Genomic DNA, 20,033 nt, shown 5'->3' with positions numbered 1-20,033 from the left:
TTGCACACACACATTGCAGCCTAGCTTACCAGGAAGAGGTTCATGGGAGCTCATTCAGTCCTTTCGTGACAAACTCCAGTTTGTCGGTCCAGCCAGCACTTCTATGCAGAATCTCACTCCACAGCACAGGTCGACTGGAAACATCACGATGGCGATAAGACTCTGGAAAATCATGCTAGCCTTATGCCAACGTGTCTGTGCCTATTGCACAGACATGAAGTTCATATCAATTTTCACATTCAACTCTAAAAACAAAGCAAAATAATCAATTTCCTGAAATATTTTATTTGTTTGACTCTGATGAGAATCAGGAGTAGATGTAGGAATAAAGCGTCTTAATTTCTTTCACTCTACTACCAGAAATATTGATAAAGAATGCTGATAACACAGACCCTCATTCTTCACCATGCTGATGACAACTTGTCTGTTAATGTATAGTTCAATCATAGCATCATTAGTCCTTTGCATAGAAACCCTCGATAACCCTTCAGCTCTTGCCATGAAGAGATGTCAAACAAAGATGTCTCAGATTCACAACGCTTTATTGTTGCAATTAGGAACTCAACACTGTGTGTGAGGGGGGGGGGTAGGGGGATTGTACTTGTACCACTCTTCACACCTTCATATACGCACACAGTCGAATGGTTAATGTGTCGCTGCTGCTTTGTTGTTGGCTAGATCGGAGATGTACAAACAGCAGAGGGGGTACTTCCAGGATGTGGAGAGAGCCTGCCAGATGAAAGGGAGCCAGTCCAGTCACATCACATGCATGCTGATGAACAGGTGCGTCTGCCATACGTTTAGCACCTCTGTACAGCAGGCGAGTGTCTACTTTATGCTGTTCAGAATCATCTTTGCTCAACAGACTCTGTGCTTCCTCCTGGCATGTGATTTAGCACAGGATGTCACACCTCTGCAGCTCTGGCCTGAGGAGATGTGGAGTTATGAGGGCAGAGCTCAAGTGACAGAAGCTATCTTCCTCACAGCTGCATGTGTCGATGCTCTCTTCTCAGAATCATCATGTTATGTGTTGTTTTAGTTATTGTTTTTATCTAGTGCGTTTGCTAAGGCGGGGGTGACCTGAAAACCCCTCCCAATAATCATACAATCACACTTAATGGAAAATATTGACTGTTAAAAAATACTTGTTGCTTGGTTTTCTCACACTTGAGTTTGACATCTATTAGATACTTTATTTTCTTTGACACACATGCAAACAATGCTCCTGAACTACCAAGTGTTTTACAATCTGTTACAGATGAACTGCCCCACTCATACACTTCCCCATGGCTCCACAGAGATGCCTTCTCACACTGTAATCCTCACTCCTCAGAGCAGAAACAGCCGTATAGTATATATAATAATGTAAAGCTGCAACAATTTATGGGTCAAACCAGCATCAAGGAGGAGGAACGATCTACCCTGATTCTTATTTACCAAATTTAAAATGGCTGCCTCCATGTATCTGCTCAGATGATTTTCCAATCTGCTCAATTTTGAGTTCTGAATTCTGTATTTTATTTTCCAGGGCCTTTGTCCACCTCAGTCAGAACAATTACGGTGAAGCTCATGCATCCTTCACTGAAGTCTTAAAAATTGACCCTAAAAACCCTGTGGTAAGTATGAGCACATCACAACCACAACTCTGCAACATGCAAGAGGAACACAAACTACACAACAAGTGGAATGATTACTTTTGTATTGTATTAGTTGAATCTACTCATGATTAGTCTGAAAAGCATGTTTATCATATTAATGCAAACAATAGCACATTGTTCAAATGTTTAGTGGAGCAGCTGCTGAGACCAACTCAAGAAGTATGGAGCCTTTTATTACTGCCAACATGGTTTCCATAAACACTGAAATAAGGGTTTAAATATATTTGTACATAACAGATTTCACTCTTCTTGTTTCTAAAAATATCATGTCACTTTGTAATTTTTGGGTTATTCCGTAGATTCTTGTGCAAAAGTGGCAAATTAAAAGTAAATCAACTCAATAAATTGTGCAAAGTCCGAACACCTCCTGAACCTTGATTGTTGTTATACATTTTATCTGTAAAATTCAACCTATAATCAATAGCATGTAGTATCATATAAAGCCCTTGAGAAACAGTTGATCTAAAACCACATAATAATAATACATTTTATTTATAGTTACATTAAAAGTTTAGCATATTTTCTTCATAGCAGATCTACGCACAGCATCGATTCATTCAGATCCTCCTGACTCTGCTCTCTCCCTTTCTCTCTCGCCCGGACCAACACACACACACAAACATTGTCATCAGACACATCTGTAAACTTCAACGTGGCTAAAACAACATAATCTGCTCTCTACGAACACAAATGGCATACGAGGTTATTTGCATATAGAGCGTGGACGTGAGGTGCGATCACAAGTGGTCACCGGAGACGCATTCAGGACTCATTTTAAAGAGCATGTGTGAACAGACAAACTTGAAGCTGTCCACTTGTGATTGGATCTTTCAGGACGGATGTTAATACCAGGTCTGAGCGGGTCCAGGTGTGATTTTATTGTTTGAAGTGCCAAAACATTAACTGTAATAGTCAACAGTAATGACACCATTAGTGAGAAGTTCACATTTGACCTTCCTCCCTCCTCAAGGCCAACAACAACGCGGCAGTGTGCCTGCTGTACCTGGGCCACTTGAAGGAGTCCCTGGGCCAGCTGGAGGGCCTGGTGCAGCAGGACCCGGCGCTCTACCTCCACGAGAGCGTCCTCTTCAACCTGACCACCATGTACGAGCTGGAGTCGTCCCGCAGCACCCAGAAGAAGCAGGCTCTGCTGGAGGCCGTGGCCTGTCGAGAGGGCGACAGCTTCAACACACAGTGCCTCAAACTGGTCTAAAGAGGCAGGAGGTGGGACTGGGGGAGGACACACACCTACACACTACTGCTACTGTGAACCCCCGAGAATAGAATCCACCTACCGGCTCCTCGGAAACTCATCATATCCCCAGTTCGAAGTTGCTTGTTTAATCTGTACTGAAGCAATTAGTGGAGCGTTGCAGTTTTAAAGGTGTTTGTGTTAGAGACTATTACTTGACCAGGCCCAGTGATCTCAAGAGACTCAGTGACGTCAATGCAAGACATGGGACGACTGAGGGACCGCTACGACCTGCAAGGTGAGACATATGACCAGCAGGGGTCGCAGTTAACAAGGCTATCATCACTACCGAATCTGCTTGAGTGCTTATGGCAAGGCTGTTCAAGCCATTGTCATTATATTATCTTTGAGACCATGCTGGTTGTGGGTTCGACAATGTTTTATACATTTTAATGTCACACTGGATGTATCACAGCAGGAATTCACATTTAATTTAAAAATGACTATTTTTCGGACTTTCCACTACATTCCACTTGTCCTTTTAATAACCGGTTATCAATTATGACGCTGTGAGCCGAGGTGGTCATTCACTCACTTCACGACACAAACATGACAGAATTTGAGGAAAGATTCTTGGGTAATGGAACTGTCATAGAGAAACGCTTTTAAGAAGTTGTTAATCAGAATTTATGTCCCCATGATTATTCTTGATTAGAATATATTTTCGTGCAGGGTGGTCTTGCTACTAGTCTTAATGCGTCACTAACAAACCCCTTCATATATTAAACCTCCTCACTGATTTCACTCACATCAGTACTGCTTGATTTTGATAGAATTGAAAGAATGAAGACGCATGGCACGTTTATTAACTAGCGTTGCCACATTTACTCCCTTTGCTGTTGACTTTCACATTTTGGACTCTGGTATGAAGTCTTTCTTTATTGCTTATACTAAAAGTGGATCGATTAGCAAGGCTACGAAAAGCTGGCCAATGACATCCATTGATTGACTCCTACCTTACAGGTCATTGGGCGTGGCGGCCCCTGAGAAGAAGTGGTTCGGGTACTTGACGTGGGCATTATCCTAAGCTTCAGTGTGCTTTAAGTTTAGCGTCCTCTGTTCATCGGCACACACCTGTAATACTGGACTAACTAACCACTCAGTTTGAGGTGCATGTTTTTTTTTACCGGGTTTATTGACAGTGAAGATGGAACACGTCCTTCAGATTTCATTGTGCCCTGTTTTCTTTACTAAATCATCAGGTAAGATATTAGGAATCCAAGAGTGTAAACGGAGAAGAGCGATTTGTTTAAATTATTGTATAAAAGTGTTGTCTTGTTAAATCTTTTATTGATTTGTTCTGGTTGATCTTTAATTATCATTGTTTACAATTTGTGTTTATCATATTTATGTATATTAAAAAAGGCATTGTTACATATACAGAAAGCCCATATTCATTTTGTGTGTGTGTGTTTTCAAAAGTCTTATTATAAAAGTGCTTGTTATCTGATCAACGCTTGAATATTTAATTGTCTAATTTCTACATCATGACCGAGTTATATTAATCATAACAATAGACCCCATTTAGGTTTATATAAATATATACATTTATATATAACTAAAACATTGCAGTCCTAGGAACAATTTAGATACTGCAGGAGGAAACATGGAGTGGAGGCAGACAGGATCGTCCACTAACCACAACGTTGGTGGTTGGATGCCCATGGGTTTAGATAGTAAATCAGAAAATTAACCGGCTGTGTGTATGAAGGGTGTGTGTAATAGAAATAGTGCTATATGAATGTGTGCATGAATGAGACTTGTATTGTAAAGACAACAACACTGGGGAATCCCCATATAAATAAAGTCCCTTTCAAAAGTCGGAGTCCAAATTCAGGACTGATGTTACACTTGTATTCACTTGCCAATTGTAAGTTACACCTGGTTATAATGATACACAAGCATCAATCTAATCATTCAAACTACATCAATTTAATCACAATGTTGATTTACTTTAATGTTCATTTTACTGTATTTCATGATGATCAGCTCATGGAAAACCATCCTCACCAGAGAGCGTTTCTCCTCTGTGTATGTCAACACAGCCTCTCCTCATTTCATTGGCCACCGAAAGTAATATTCTGACCCATTTGGCCGATTGAGAAATAAAAAATATGTATTTGGTTGTAGATAATTTTACTAGTGTGTACAAAATTATTATTTCGGACATCCCCATTGAGGTGTGTAATGATAAAATTTCAGTTTAGATGTATAATTATTATACTAGTGAGTGATTGGCCCCTCTGCTGGAGACTCAATAGCTGGGTGCGCTTTATTTTGGCAGGGAATAGATAATAGGTTTAAGAGTTTCCACAATGTTAGTCAATGCCACTGAACTCAATTATATAACAATATATGACAAACTAAACAGGATCTTAAGGAAACTAACTATATGCTTAAAGGGCCATGGACTCCAAAGCTCTCACTTGAATTTTACTCCTAATTCAACCTCCTTTCATGATTTCAGTCAGTTAGCAGTTTGAAAAATGGAAAAGTTCTACTTTGCATGTATGCATTGTTAGCCAGGTTTTGGACAGCTGGGGTTATAAATAACTTAGAAATCTTGTGATTTTGCAGCACACATGCTCACAATCAAACATCACCAGCAACCAGGATATTTTACGGTACCTATTCATTGCCTAGTTCATTTTCCTCCTCTGCTGGTGAAGCTGAGATTCGACAGAATCTCGTATACATAAAACAATCAAAGAGAAGAAGGCACTTTTACCCAGATTACCCAGCAGTGGTAGAAGTATTCAGAAACAGCGTAGTGATAATTATGGCACCACTAATACTGGTGCCAATTTTATGGAGTTGTGATATAAACACGTTTGTTTGCGTTATCCTGAGGAGGGATGGGGTTGTTGTTCATTAAGTAAAGTATTCCACAAAGTACTAAGTATGTCATTTATTGTGAAATGCTGTGACGCTACATGTACTGCAGACAGTGCTGTAAACAATGGAGTCGGAGCACCATCTGCTGGACAAACGATCTGACTACACCATTTCACATTTACCATTTTTTTTTCTGTATCTCGGTGAAATAAAGGTTTTTATATCGTACAATATATACACTGATGCTCATAATTCTCTGATAAAACAATATTAAGTGTCAGTTTGCACTAGTGCTAATTAGCACATTTTAGATCTCTGCAATCAAAGCTTAACCCAAAAAGCTGAACTTATATATAGATAATACTTTATACCTACATAATATAAAAGCACCAGCTACATGTTTAAAGAACGTATCAAAGACAGAGGGGCTCATTTGCCAAACGGCCCCTTCCTGAGTGAAACATTGCTATTTATTGTAAACCTATTTTAACAGTAGCTGGTGATATGGAGATTGTCTGGGTTTAGATTTATTTTGTTTATTTCTCTCAAACTCACTTCAATGTCTTCATCAACAAGCATGACACAGTTCACAGATTTAGGTCAGATTTGGGGATATTAATGATCATCTCCATGATGCAACTGGTCATAACAAATTCCATCTCCATAAATATATTCCTTCATCCTCCAAGGGTTCTGTCCTGGGAGGATTTAAGTAATTATTCAGGTTTCCACTGAGTCTGTCTAAATGTAAGCTACATCGTTTAATTTGCCTCGATATAAACATCTTAATCATTCTGTTTTAATCTCCTTTAACATACTGATGGAAAACCTGCTACAGTGCCTTGCATAAGTATTCACCCCCTTTGGACTTTTCTACATTTTGTCATGGTATAACCACAGATTAAAATTTATTTCATCGTGACTTTATGTAATGGACCAACACAAAATAGTGCATCATGTGGAAGTGGGGGGAAATATTACATGGATTTCACAATTATTTACAAATAAAAATCTGAAAAGTGTTGAGTGCATATGTATTCACCCCCTTTACTGTGAAACCCCTAACAAAGATCTGGTGCGACCAATTGCATTCACAAGTCACATTTGCAAGTCACATAATTAGTAAATAGGGTCCACCTGTCTGCAATTTAATCTCAGTATAAATACACCTGTTCTGTGACGGACTCAGAGTTTGTTGGAGATCATTACTGAACAAACAGCATCATGAAGACCAAGGAGCTCACCAAACAGGTCAGGGATAAAGTTGTGGAGAAATATGAAGCAGGGTTAGGTTATAAAAAAATATCCGGAGCTTTGAACATCTCTCTGAGCACCACAAAATCGATCATAAGAAAATGGAAAGAATATGGCACAACCGCAAACCTACCAAGAGGAGGCCGTCCACCCAAACTGAAGAGTCGGACAAGGAGAAAATTAATCAGAGAAGCAACCAGGAGGCCCATGGTTACTCTGGAGGAGTTGCAGAGATCCACAGCTGAGGTGGGAGAATCTGTCCACAGGACAACTATTAGTCGTCTACTCCACAAATCTGGCCTTTATGGAAGAGTGGCAAGAAGAAAGCCATTGTTGAAAGGGATCCATAAAAAATCCCGTTTGGAGTTTGCCAGAAGCCATGTGGGAGACACAGCAAACATGTGGAAGAAGGTGCTCTGGTCAGATGAGACCAAAATTGAACTTTTTGGCCTCAATGCAAAACGCTATGTGTGGCGAAAACCCAACACTGCCCATCACCCTGAGCACACCATCCCAACAGTGAAACATGTTGGTGGTAGCATCATGCTGTGGGGATGCTTCTCTTCAGCAGGTACAGGGAAACTGGTCAGAATAGAGGGAAAGATGGATGGAGCCAAATACAGGGAAATCCTTGAAGAAAATCTGATGCAGTCTGCAAAAGACTTGAGACTGGGGCGGAGGTTCATCTTCCAGCAGGACAATGACCCTAAACATACAGCCAGAGCTACAAAGGAATGGTTTGGATTAAAGAATGTTAATGTCTTAAAATGGCCCAGTCAAAGCCCAGACCTCAATCCAATAGAGAATCTATGGCAAGACTTGAAGATTGCGGTTCACAGACGGTCTCCATCCAATCTGACTGAGCTTCATCTTTTTTGCCAAGAAGAATGGACAAACCTTTCCATCTCTAGATGTGCAGAGCTGCTAGAGACATACCCCAAAAGACTTGCAGCTGTAATTGCAGCGAAAGGGGGTTCTACCAAGTATTGACACAGGGGGGTGAATACTTATGCACCCAACAGATGTCAACTTTTTTGTTCTCATTATTGTTTGTGTCACAATAACATTTATTTTGCACCTCCAAAGTACTATGCATGTTTTGTTGATCAAACGGGAAAAAGTTTATTTAAGTCTATTTGAATTCCAGTTAGTAACAGTACATAATGGGAAAAAGTCCAAGGGGGGTGAATACTTATGCAAGGCACTGTACATTGCCCTGGTAGAACCCAATCAGAGACCCGGATGGATTCCAGTCTGTCGATGATGATAACGTGTGCAGCATCTTCCTCTCTCAGGATCCCTGCAGACAAGCCATGTACTTCGAACGGATGTCCAGGTCATCAGCTGGACGGTTGTACGCCTTCCACACAGGCTCCCCCACAAACAGCCGCATGGCTTTAGTGTAGTTCTGAGGAAACAAACAATCCCAATGATAATAATGCGTCTTTGACAAGCTGCATGTTTGCCTTTCTCCTGTAGGACTTTGCAGCACATATCAAGGACTTCGTTTGAAATAGTTGATGGGTAACAATGGCTCCAGTTCCACTTTTTAAATGTGTTTTAATTTGCATAATCCTGTACTGCTTCCTTGCAACCATTTATTGTGTTAACAGATTTAAAGTTTATTAGTGTAGGTGTTTTATTTTTGCTTCTGTTGTTTAGTTTGAGTAACATCATTAGCTCTAGGTTAGAGTCCTCCTTTTGTTACCCTTGCCATTGTTTCTGCTTATGTCATTTCATTTGATTGAAACATAACTTAATTTAAACTGCCAATTCAAACCTGGTATATTTACTTCCCTTTGCCTCTCGAGCTAGGGTCGTAACAACGCACAATTTGACTCATTAGTAGTTCTAGTTAACACTTATTTGATTAGAAAAGGGCGTCTTTTAGCAGCTGAGAACCACAGAGTCTAGTTTAGTGTGATCAAGCAGATGCCGTCAGACGTACGGTCTCGTCCAGGGTGAAGCGGTGGTAGATTCCTGCCGGTAGAGTGATCAAGTCTCCTTTGCTCATAGAAATTCGGATCCATCTGTCCTCCTTGTCCCTGACGTCAAAGTAGGCCCGGCCGTCCAGGATGTAGCGGATCTCATCGTCCTGGTGCAGGTGCTCCTCGAAGAACATCTTCAGCTGAGGGGACAGTCACACAAAAGACAGAGGCCTGAATAATGGTGTGACGTTTTACAACTCAGTGAATAAGACACATAGTTAAGTGCGAGCAGTCTTTATCTTTACAGATGCGTTCAAAATAAGGGGTATATGAAATACACTGAATGTTAACGTTCTGCAGGTTATACAATCTCCAGCTCCTCATTAACGTTCCACTGTTGAAAGCTTCATCTCCCACAAAGGTTCAGACTCTCAGAATTAAACTAGAAGGTTGCTCCGAAGGTGCATACTTCCTGCGAGGGTAAGGCTGTATCTCGCCAAGAACATAGAATGAATCATTTCTGTGTCCACCTGTTTATCTGAAACCGCTCCAAAATGCAGCAGGTTCTCTCTTGCCCCACCCCTTCTCAAACTCAAATGAAATCAGATCAGAAATCATGATACAGTCTCCTTGGTGCACATAAAAAGATTATTAAGTGACTAATTTAATGTGTGCAGCTTTTTTGCAGTGTAGCCCCTTCAGTATACCTTGTCCTCATAGCCCGGTAGTGTGTCCTTGTGAATGGTGATGATGTCCATGTAGCTGTAGCCCTGGTCTTTGCGGATCTGCTCCAGCTCTGGGTCTGTTTCGTAGATATCAGCATTCAACTGCACAGAGAAAATAATCGTCAGTACACAAAGTCACGTGTGGAAGGGTGCAAAAACCATGGGTCGCCTTTTTACCTCAGGTTACACATTATATCAAGCTCAAAAGCTGGCATTCAGCCTCTCATACAATAAGTAGTTAAGCTTTATTTCAGTCTTAAGGGTCCATATTGGTATCAAATTTAAAAAAGTATGACAAAATCCTGCACACAAAAATAGAATACAGCTATCACACTAGGGGGCTCCAGAGGGGGACTTTAGTTCCAGTGTGTCCACCAACAGCCTCTATGCATTCCTCAGCAGAGCTTGAGAGCTGGAGATTTGTCTTCAGCCACAAACATGTGACTCTTCCACTTTGTAAGCCTGGAGCAAGGCAGCAGAAAGACGAGCTGTGGACTCAAGACTTTAATGGTGATGTGTACAAACAACGAGTCTTCGTCCACAGGCCTCGACGCTCGTCAGATCAACAACCCGATGGAGACATGTTTGTTACAACGTTGGTTTCTGGGTCACGGTGGTTATGTAACTGTAGTTACAGTTAACAGAAGCTCAGTGAACTCGTCATTCAAAACGCGGACTTTAGCTGCACGTGGTGCACGTTGTGTTGTGTTGTGTTGGGAGTTGAAGTGGTGTGAAGTTGGGGTTGTGTGTTACCTTCCTGTGGAACACCCCGAGCTGCTCCAGCGCTCCCAGTGAGGCGGGCTGGTTCGGCTCCAGTCGGTGCGGCCTCCTCTGGTCCTCGGCTGAGCTGTCCATGTACCACGCTTCCATCTCCATCGCAGCTGCTGGACTCCACAAGTAAACAGGAAGCTCCACTGACCACTGGGGGTCGCACGCACTGTGACGCACTGCACCGTCATGACGTCAGGGCTGCGAGGGAGTAAGTCGCAGGCGACCATAGACTGTACAAAGACTGGTCCCTCTATGTCAGTGGTCTCCAGCCTCTTCGATCCCAATGGCCTCCAATATGATTGTTGCCTTGTAGGAAAACTCAAACTTTTAAACAAGGGAATGGATTCAGTCAACAGAAACACAAGATGCTTTTATTTTCAAAAGGCTTACAGAAATTGCTGCAACCATTTGTTTGTGACATAGATTCATCAGATAAACATTAAAAGACAGCTGAAAGATAATTGTCTCTGTTTATTGTGCTGTGAACCACAATGTGTGTCTGTTTATGACACAGATGTATTTACAACCCTTTCTGAACCCGTTTCAAAGTAAAAGCACTCCAGCGTTTGCTCTATGTAAAAGGCCTTGAGACAGTGTATATTATGATCTGTCACTATACAAATAGATTTTATTGAAATTGAATGTACGTTTGTCCGTTGGGACCACAGAGAAAAGTAAAGAAATCAATTAATTAGCATGATGACAGGATAGTGGTGAACAGCACTAATGGCAGGGTGGAGCATTTCCTGAGGCAAAGGGCTGAGTGAACAGGTGGAGTCCCTGGGTGTGTCTATCTATGCGGCGCCAACCTTAGTGCTCTGGGGCCAGAAACCTAGTCTAGCTGAACATTGCATAAGTTTGCCTTCATGGCTTTTCTCCAACACATTTGAATTCTCTAGAATCTGGATTATTATTGAGATCTGCACCAAATTGGACACACTCATAAATATCAGTCCCGTATACATGAATTACTCTCTATGAAAATGTTGAAAAACGTTGTATCTAACAACGCTAGAGAAAGAGGAGAGTAAATCCTGGATCTGCCCCCAGATCCGGATCAGCAACAAAATGTAATGTCTTCTTTTCCTGACATATTTGATCATTTAGATATGTTTTGCTCAATTCCCGGATAGTGGGAGAAATTGAAGACACATTTTCCATCTTTATAAACAGTCTGTTGACAATAATTCAGTTTATTTCAAATTAATTACGATGCTAATTGTCTCCACTTCTCCAGCAAATGCACCTCGGAAGAGGCACACCGATTTCTTTCGTTGTATAAACATATACATGGAGATCAAAATAGTTTAAACCTACCACTGTCTGGGACCTGTTATAAATTCATAATGAAACTATCTTTTACCAGCGTACTTATCCATATGTAACGGGTCAATTCTTAATAAAGTTGTATACGTTTAGCGGTGTCGTTTTAGGGACACCTTAGCTCTCCCCCTCTCTCTCTCTCTCTCTCTCTCTCTCTCTCCACTGCCGGTCCTGTGGGTGTGTGCGGAAGGTTAGCGTGAGCGCAGCACATGTGGTCGAAATTGTTTGTAGCGGTAAGTTGCGGGAAGTTATATAATGTTAGCTTTGTCTGTGTGCTTGTGTGTGCGACGGTGTCGGCGTCGCCGTGGATGCACGCTGTCCCTGCTTTATTTTAATGAATTAAAGGTACGAGATAAGGATGTGTTTTATGTTTGTAAATGTTTTCAAATATTATAAATGTGTTTAAAATTGTGTGACCTAACTATAACATGTTTGTTTTATAGGGCTGCCTCCAGCAAAATAGTTACGGTCACTGTTTTTTCCCACTTTAGATTAGATTTAGATTATTTGTTTTGATTATTTGTTTCTTTGTTTTGTTTTATGGCCAGGTGCAATGTATATGGTTGACTGGGACTGTGGAATTCATTGGTAGTGACTTGGATGGTGGCGAATTATTGGCTCCATAAAGTAGAGGCCCTCTTTTGTCATTTTGTTGTTGTATATCGCTTGCGGTAATTTTCTTAAAGTGTGTTGTGTTTGGTTTTTAATGCATGATATTTTAGCATTGTACAATTGGGTCTGGAGCCTCTAATTTCTCTGTTTTAAGCTGTCATTTATATCAAGTCCAGGACAGCCTGTCCAACCTCTGCACATGTCACTTTACTGTTTGAGCAGTCTGTTTTAAATCAGTTGCATCTATTAAATAAATTGTATTTTTTCTGATATCTCAGCCTCCCGTCCCGTCTTATTCTGGATACGTGTTGAACCAAATTGACATTAACTGTCATCTCTGAACCATTTAAAATCACTACACATAGGAGTGATGGAGTTATGATGTCATAATGACCTTAGAGGGAAAAACTATTTAATGGAAGTCCTGAAAACACACATTTTCACACTTCATTAAAAAAGTAATCAAAAAGATTCAGGATATTAAGAGAAGTAAAACATAACTTTCACTAACCATCTACATACAAACCACAAACAAGAGCCATTAAAGGAATAGTTCACCCACACATTTAAATTGACTCATGTCTACTCTAGCACTATGCTGATGGAGGGGTGGGGGAAGTGTTTGACATCAGTGATACTTGCGGGTTCTCATGATAGCTGCGGTTACTGGTACAGTACCTGTAGCTATCGCAATTGCTCGCTGATGTCATCACTCAGCCCTCATAGACCATAGAGGCGAGGTTTGTGCGAACATGGACGTGGTTCCAGAGGAGGATCACTGAGGACCTCTAGGCTAAAAACATGGTGTAAATGACGTTGGATTGAGTCAAATTTTAATATTGGATGGACACAGTCTGGAGGCATTTTATGTTTATTTAAAATTTGAAGACAAAGGTGTCGACTCAAACACTTCACCCTATGACCCTCCATCGACATAGTGGTGAGTAGATAGTGAGTGAATTTTCATTATTATGTGAACTATCCCTTTAACATGTTTTACTGTAAACCTAAAATCAACAGGGCAAAGAATCAAGTGCCATCCATTCTTTTCTCCTTTAGAGGGAGCCAGAGACCAACAGATGATAGTATAGCCGGTTAAATATTTGTTGGGGGACATTTTAATGAAGTTGGTATTATTCTGCCATCTGATAGCTAAATAGCATGTGTTGCAATAATTAATTCATAACGATGTAAGAGAACTTGTTATGCAACCTGAGCGGAGCTGCCTGACGTCACTCTCTTATAGACCTGCCTATTTGTCATGCATATAAGGTGTATTGAAGGATATGACGTGGTCCTAATGTTGTGCCAAAAGACTAGTGATATACAGATGTAATAAAGTGAAATACAAAGTGTATACCTACTGAAACGAGTGTAGGTGTGTATTTTATTGTGCACAAGGATAAATCAAGAATGACTCAGGCTCTGGAAAGTTAATCATCTCCTTAATTGAGGATGATAAGAGCCTGACTGATTTACTGGTTCACCAATAATAATCTGCAAATATACACTTTTTACTGCCATGTAAGGGGTTTACTTATATGTGCCAATGTCAGAGCTTTGATTTTAAACAGTTTCCACTGCAACAAATATACGATTTTGGTAGATTTGGTTGTACAGGTTTCATTTATCTAGTTATTTATTCATAATAGTTTAAATAGTGATCCCTCATCATAAGGGTTTGATAATGATATTATTGGAATTAGTGCAACATCTTTCCCTAAAATATATTTATCTGCGTGAGAAATATGATAAGAAAGCCCTTGTATCCAAATCAGCCCACAAGAATAAGATACTGGACTCTGAGCTTTATTACTACTTGTTTGTCTAGACTCACATGATGCAAATGTTTATTTATTGTGTAATTTTTATTAATCTTATTTATATATGTTAATTAATCTAAGATCATAGTTTCTTTTTAATCTAATGTGCATGTGCAGCAGAGTTCCAAACTCTAAAACTAACCCTTACCCAAATCAAAATGTCTAACTCCAGTAGCAGTGTTGGTGTGAATCAGCAGACAGAACGCAGACAGAGGGGATCAGACATTTATTTACCCTTATTAAAAGTTACAATAAAACCATTAACATCTTCAAACGATAGCAAAATAAAGAGAACCAAAAATATTGGCCAAAACATATTTACAGAGACAGTTTGCAGATAAAAAGCTCACATTTTGTACACAATCCCAAAAACCTGCGTCATAAACTCTGAAATGTGAACACTGCAATACTCAAGAAGCTTGAATGTAGTTTTAGCCAGAAAAAGAATGAAAATGCACGAACAAAGACATTGCTCTTTTTCCACCTCCCCTCCTCGATTTTCACTTTTCTATACATGACAAAATACTTGAAATTTTTGGGGTAAAACATAGGAATGTAGAATTCTAAAAATGAAGATCATTTGAAAGGTTTCATGTGTCCGTATAACAGTCATTTCGAGTGAAGGAGATGGTCTGCCCCGCTCCACAACAGTGACGATTTTTAGATCCCAAAGATAGATGAGAAAGAAAAATAAAATGTTATAGGGCTGCCACGCTGTTAAAAAGGATGCTTCTCCATGAACTGGGAAAATAAGTCAGTATTCCTGATTCGCTCCCCATCCAATCCATTACCTTGCAACATGCCAGTCCCTGTGTGTACCATGAGGGGGCGACACAAGCCCACACTTTCATCATGAGAGGGCCCGGTGAGATTCCGTCTGTCGAAGAACTAATAAAAGGCAGTGAACTGGTGGTTGAATCAGCAAACGTGATATATCCTTTGTCTTCTTTTGTAGTTTTGTTTATAACTTTAAGAACGTGGCACGAGTCTCTCATATATATATTTATATACTTTAATCTTGGAAAATCAGTTCAGGTGCCGTGACGGGGAGCAGTCACTCTGCCTTGGCCTCGCCCTCGGGGGCTGCGGGTGTTGTGACCTCGGCGGGGGCGGGGGCAGCGGGCTCCTCAGCAGGAGCAGCCTCTGTGGCTGGGGCCTCCTCTGCAGCCTTGGTCTCACCCTCTGGTGTAGCTGCTGCTGCTGCGGCGGCGGCCTCGCCTTCTTTGGCCTCAGGGGCCGGCGTCTCCTCTTTGGTTTCCTTGGCCGTGTGGCCGTTCTCCTCGGGCTTGTCCTCGGCCGTGGGGGAAGTGGCCTCCTCCTTGCCCTCCTCGCCGGCCTTCTTGCTCTTCTTCAGGTTGATGCCCTTGAACTTGAAGGAGTTCTTCAGGGAGAACTTCTTCTTCTTCTTGACTTCCTTGGCTGCTTCACCCTCTGCTTTGGCGGCCTCGCCCTCAGCAGCAGGAGCCGGCTCGATGGCATCTCCAGCGCTGGCCTCACCCTCCTTGGCTGGTTCAGCTGTTCCGTTTCCATCGGCGGCGGCCACTTCCCCGTCGGGCTTGGCAGACACGTCGCCGTTGGTCTTCACATGACCGTTCTCCTGCAAAAAGACGATTGGTTAGCAATTCAGTCAAATATTTGAACTAGGCCAAAACAAACACTTTGCACCTGGAAGAGAAAATACAGTAAAATGTTTACCTCTATTCTAACAAATCACATGCCAGACTAGCAGTGGCTGACTTGAATATATATCAGTTACACAGAGAGAGGCGCTTGGTCCACAGAGGGGATCAACAGCTGTTTGCAGGACCCTAAGCGGACACACGGGGGCAGTAGTGCTGCATCGAAATGTCAACATAGAGCGAGTTTAGGGAACAAAGGAATCCCAGAGAAACTGGTTTGTTCTCTTATCCAACATCTATACAGCTGCCGGAGCGAGCGGACATCAGACACAGCCACGGCCACTCGTTTTCACTCCATCCACTACGGACCGTATGAAGTCAACATGTGTGGATGGAGGAGCACACTGTGGCACATTAAACATCTGATCTGAGGTCAGACTTGGTCAACTCTCCATCAATCATTCACCGATCAATCAAAGCACCGGGTCTCCATGAACCTCCATTTAAAAACAGACTAAAAGACGCTTGGAGGAAAAATGGAGATTGAATTGGCGCCTGCGCGCGCTTTGTCTCTCATTCCGCAAACTGCGCCTCCACTAGAGCGCATTCACATCCTCGTTGCGCCCGGTTTGCATTTTTTTGTTCGACGCCGGAGCTCGAACCCAGCCCCCTGAGGGAAAACACGCTCCGGCCGCACACTGCCCCCGGAAGGTGTGTTTCTCTCAGTGACACATTCAGGTGAACCAGCACCAGACCGGCTCTACTGGGGCAGGGCTGGTGCGCGCAGAGCGGCGATGAGCGTGGCCACTCGACGGCTGCTCTGCTGGAGGTTTCCCCCCCCTCCCACTCTCCATCCAGACCACCGGCTCTTTAACTTTCGGTCACTCCTGATCTCTCACTACAGCCCCGTGTTTGCACTCAGAGACCCGAAGACCCGGCGGCTCAGCCCCCCCACCCTACAGCCGGGGTCCCCATGCTGCCAGTGGGCGTTGGGTGCCATGTGGCTCTCGGCTCCACTCACCTGGCCGTTGGCTTTGGCAGCAGCAGGTTCGACGATGACTTTCCCCTCCACAGCTACTCCACCCTTTGCAAGCTGGGCTCCCATGTTTTCTCTCCTGTTGGTGTTGCGAACACAAAAATATTAAAAATCGAAAGGGGAAAAAACCTCGGGGGAGCTTTGGAGATTGGGCTTTAAAAAAAATCCAGATCTGGGCTGGTGGATGAGATCTGGCCCGAGGAAGGTGTAAAACTAAATCCGACCGGCTCTCCTTGTCCCTGGCTGGGTCTGGAAACGAGATGATCCCCGTCTGTGTGAGTGTGCACCCCAAGGCTGCTGGGCTCAAATTAAAGGATGTCAGGGACACGACTGTGAGTATTTCAACCGTGCCTCGAAATCGACCAGAGTCTCCTCCCACAGGCGTGTCAGGCGGGCCTCGACCAATCTGCGGCCGGGGGATGGGCCTCGCTCAGCCCCTGTCACTGCCACAGCTTGCCTCTGAACTGGAGCATCAGCTACAGACTTTGTTTCCACTGTCTCAGGTGCCTGGAAGGTTGTTATACTAAGTTTATCAACTTACTCACAACATGTTGCATAGGTATTGTATCAAAAAAAGGACAACACTTCAATAACATATATTAAAATGGTAGATACATTTGTATCATCGGGTGTTGGAACTAGGATTGAGTCCCCACGAAAGGTTTAGGAGAATAACAACTAGAGACGCAGACCAAACAATGCGAAAGCCAAACAAAATGTTGTGTATTTTATGTTTTCAACCCTTACAGTTTGTTTGTTGGTTAGTTGGTTTGAATGTTTGTTTGTCTTTGAGCAAGATTTTGCAAAAAATGCTGGTTGGCTTACCACGGAATCTGATGGACGGTTGTGGTATGACTCAGGGGAGAACTTAGGTGTGGATATAAATCAGGGCGCGACTCCAGATAGGGTGTTTTTTTGACCTTTTCACCCAGGGAATTTTAACATGCAACAATAGAACATACCTAGAGGACTGTTTGGCCTTGGCCTCGCTCGACTGAGTGACACTCTAGTTTAATGACTTTTCTCAACTCTTTGCTTGTTTCTTGTTAAGCAGCAGAGGGTTCGACTGCCGGATAATTGAAATAGAAGAATCTGAGAAGAGAACATTCCTTTTTTTAAATGCTGACATTTCCAAAATATACAAGGGGTGATGAATATTTTAAATTTATAATTTAAAGTAAGGGAGTGGACATTTTTGCTATAAAACATAAATATTTGAGGCCCAGTGCAGTCGATCAGTCAAAGCTCATACTTAACTGTTTTACCTTTGTATCCACTCTGTGAACCTTGTTATCTAGTTTTACGATGTATTTCAGTGACTTTCTATCACCAAAATAAACCTGTCTGTGGAGGCTTTGAATGAATGGGAATTTGAGCGACAGTGCCTGTGCTCTCTGAGAGTAAACTGGTGACATAATCCACGGCCAGCCTCCAAGTTGGTGGAGAGACCTTGCGATCATGGCACTGGGGCTGCTCTGTCACCGCCACAGACAGGGAGATGCTGAATCACCTTGTCAGCCGGTAGCGAGGTCTCCACGAGGTCTCTCGGCCGCAGCAGTGTGTCCCCGGTCGCAGCAGCGATGACACTGCATTTTGCTTCGGGTGGCATGAAACTGACAGGTTCTGCTTGTGACCCAGCGAGGTCAGGGGGGAAACGTTTGAAGCTGAAGTTATGAGACAAACTAGAAACTTGGGACCGGGTCGGGCATGGATTTCTATTTGCCAGCTGCTTTATTGTGAAGGCATAACTCTTAATTCTGGCAACTTTAAACTAATTGTCCTTTCTCTCCCATTAACCAGGCCCTCATTTATCTCACAGAGGAAACCATGTCGACTAAATGGCTCTCTGTCCACTTGCGAATAGTTTATTTGGGGAATTTAAAGTTTCCTCTTATCACAGCTATTCTGACGCATCCGGTTATACATCTCCCTCTCTCTCTCTTTTTAACTTGTTTCTACCAATTAAATGACACACAGAACGCCCCCCATCCTCACACACACGCACACACCCACCCACATACACACCCCCTCTCAGTCATGTCACAGCCATGGTATGCGAGGCATGCATACGCCAACCAGAGAATGATCTCTATCCGTTCAGGGGGCTGAGCTTTCCAGAGAGGAATACACCCTGAGGGGTCCGTCCACCACTTCGCACATTCTTCCAAACTGAGTCAAGAGGGAGACCAGTGAATTGAAAAGATGTTTTTTAACCCCCCCAATCATACAGCACAGTCGTGGTTTGGGAATTCTCTGTTGCCCTGTGATGTGGGATTGCCTGAGTCTTTCAGGGGAGGTCTATACATTTCAAGTTGTCAGGTTTCAAAGGGATGCTTCTTGTTCAATCAGCAAAAGAGAGAGATATTTCACAGCGGGGAATCCAAGCCTCTGCAGAGGGATCCCTGACAAGAATGGCCTCAGGTTTGAGGCTCTTAAGCTGCAGTTAAAGGTGGTGTCTTCATCGATGTGGATCATACGGGAAACAAATGAGGTTTTCTCCATTTTGGCCTTACCTCCAATCTCAGGAGGCCTCGCTGACCAGAGAAACAGTTGTAAAATAGGTTAATAGTTGTTGCTCAGAAGCTGCTTTTAGACATACACTGAAGACTGGACGTTTACTTGATTCATCCTTGCCCTGGACGTTTTATTTTATTTAATATTTAATGATTCTTGTCAGCAGCCTAGTACAACAATCCGAAAAATAGCAGAGTGAGCCCATGTGAGAATACCGATTGAAAATGTCTGGGAAATTCCCAGCAAGCATGTTCATGACATGAGGACGCGGATCTGAAAGAATTCAAAGATCTCCAGATGAAACAGAGATTCATCACATCGACTTCCGCAGCAGAATTTAAAACGTCCGGCCTCCTGCATGCTCCAACCCAGGCTCCACCCCTCACCTTGATGTTCTGGACATTCCCCTGCTCTTGTGAATGTGTCTGACCCACAGAATTCCCCACTGTGTTCTTTATATGTGAAACCAAAACCAAATGATCACATCTTAAAACAGCTATAGGGTTGTTTATGGAGATTCTTGATTTACTGCTATCCTCCACACTCTTTGCTTTTGCAGGGGAAACGTCGGAAAACTGCTTATCGGGTCTGTGCAGACGGCTGCAGCTGAGATTTATGTGTCTGAATACTGACAGTGAAAGTGTGAGTGTGTGTACAAACCCGCACAGTGTGTAGTACATACT

General features: G+C 42.6%; 3 protein-coding genes across 4 annotated transcripts; 1 reads left to right on the top strand and 2 right to left on the bottom strand.

Moving 5' to 3' along the window:
• Positions 1–8: 8 nt before the first annotated feature.
• LOC128450811 (trafficking protein particle complex subunit 12) lies at positions 9–4,364 on the top strand. 2 transcript variants are annotated; one of them, XR_008340037.1, is made up of 4 exons: positions 9–783; positions 1,529–1,616; positions 2,629–3,148; positions 3,874–4,364. XR_008340037.1 is itself a non-coding variant. In XM_053434499.1 (3 exons), the coding sequence occupies exons 1-3, from the start codon at positions 686–688 to the stop codon at positions 2,869–2,871; spliced, it is 429 nt and encodes a 142-aa protein (XP_053290474.1). In that variant the 5' UTR covers positions 9–685; the 3' UTR covers positions 2,872–4,364. The 2 variants fall into 2 exon arrangements, 1 of the variants encoding a protein (XP_053290474.1); XM_053434499.1 differs by having other exon boundaries at positions 2,629–4,364.
• Positions 4,365–5,803: 1,439 nt separating this feature from the next.
• Positions 5,804–10,572, bottom strand: adi1 (acireductone dioxygenase 1). Its single transcript, XM_053434498.1, has 4 exons — positions 10,406–10,572; positions 9,635–9,754; positions 8,948–9,127; positions 5,804–8,407 (listed from the first exon to the last, which is right to left on the bottom strand). Exons 1-4 carry the CDS (start codon positions 10,526–10,528, stop codon positions 8,291–8,293), a joined length of 540 nt encoding a protein of 179 aa, XP_053290473.1. The 5' UTR covers positions 10,529–10,572; the 3' UTR covers positions 5,804–8,290.
• A 3,820-nt stretch (positions 10,573–14,392) lies between these two features.
• marcksl1a (MARCKS-like 1a) lies at positions 14,393–17,180 on the bottom strand. Its single transcript, XM_053434232.1, has 2 exons — positions 16,822–17,180; positions 14,393–15,778 (listed from the first exon to the last, which is right to left on the bottom strand). Exons 1-2 carry the CDS (start codon positions 16,903–16,905, stop codon positions 15,236–15,238), a joined length of 627 nt encoding a protein of 208 aa, XP_053290207.1. The 5' UTR covers positions 16,906–17,180; the 3' UTR covers positions 14,393–15,235.
• Positions 17,181–20,033: the final 2,853 nt, after the last annotated feature.

The sequence above is a fragment of the Pleuronectes platessa genome, chromosome 11 (genome assembly GCF_947347685.1).
Source record: "Pleuronectes platessa chromosome 11, fPlePla1.1, whole genome shotgun sequence".
NCBI classification, from domain to species: domain Eukaryota; kingdom Metazoa; phylum Chordata; class Actinopteri; order Pleuronectiformes; family Pleuronectidae; genus Pleuronectes; species Pleuronectes platessa.
The sequence above is the reverse complement of the archived record's forward strand: the minus strand, read 5'-3'. Positions and strand labels throughout refer to the sequence as shown.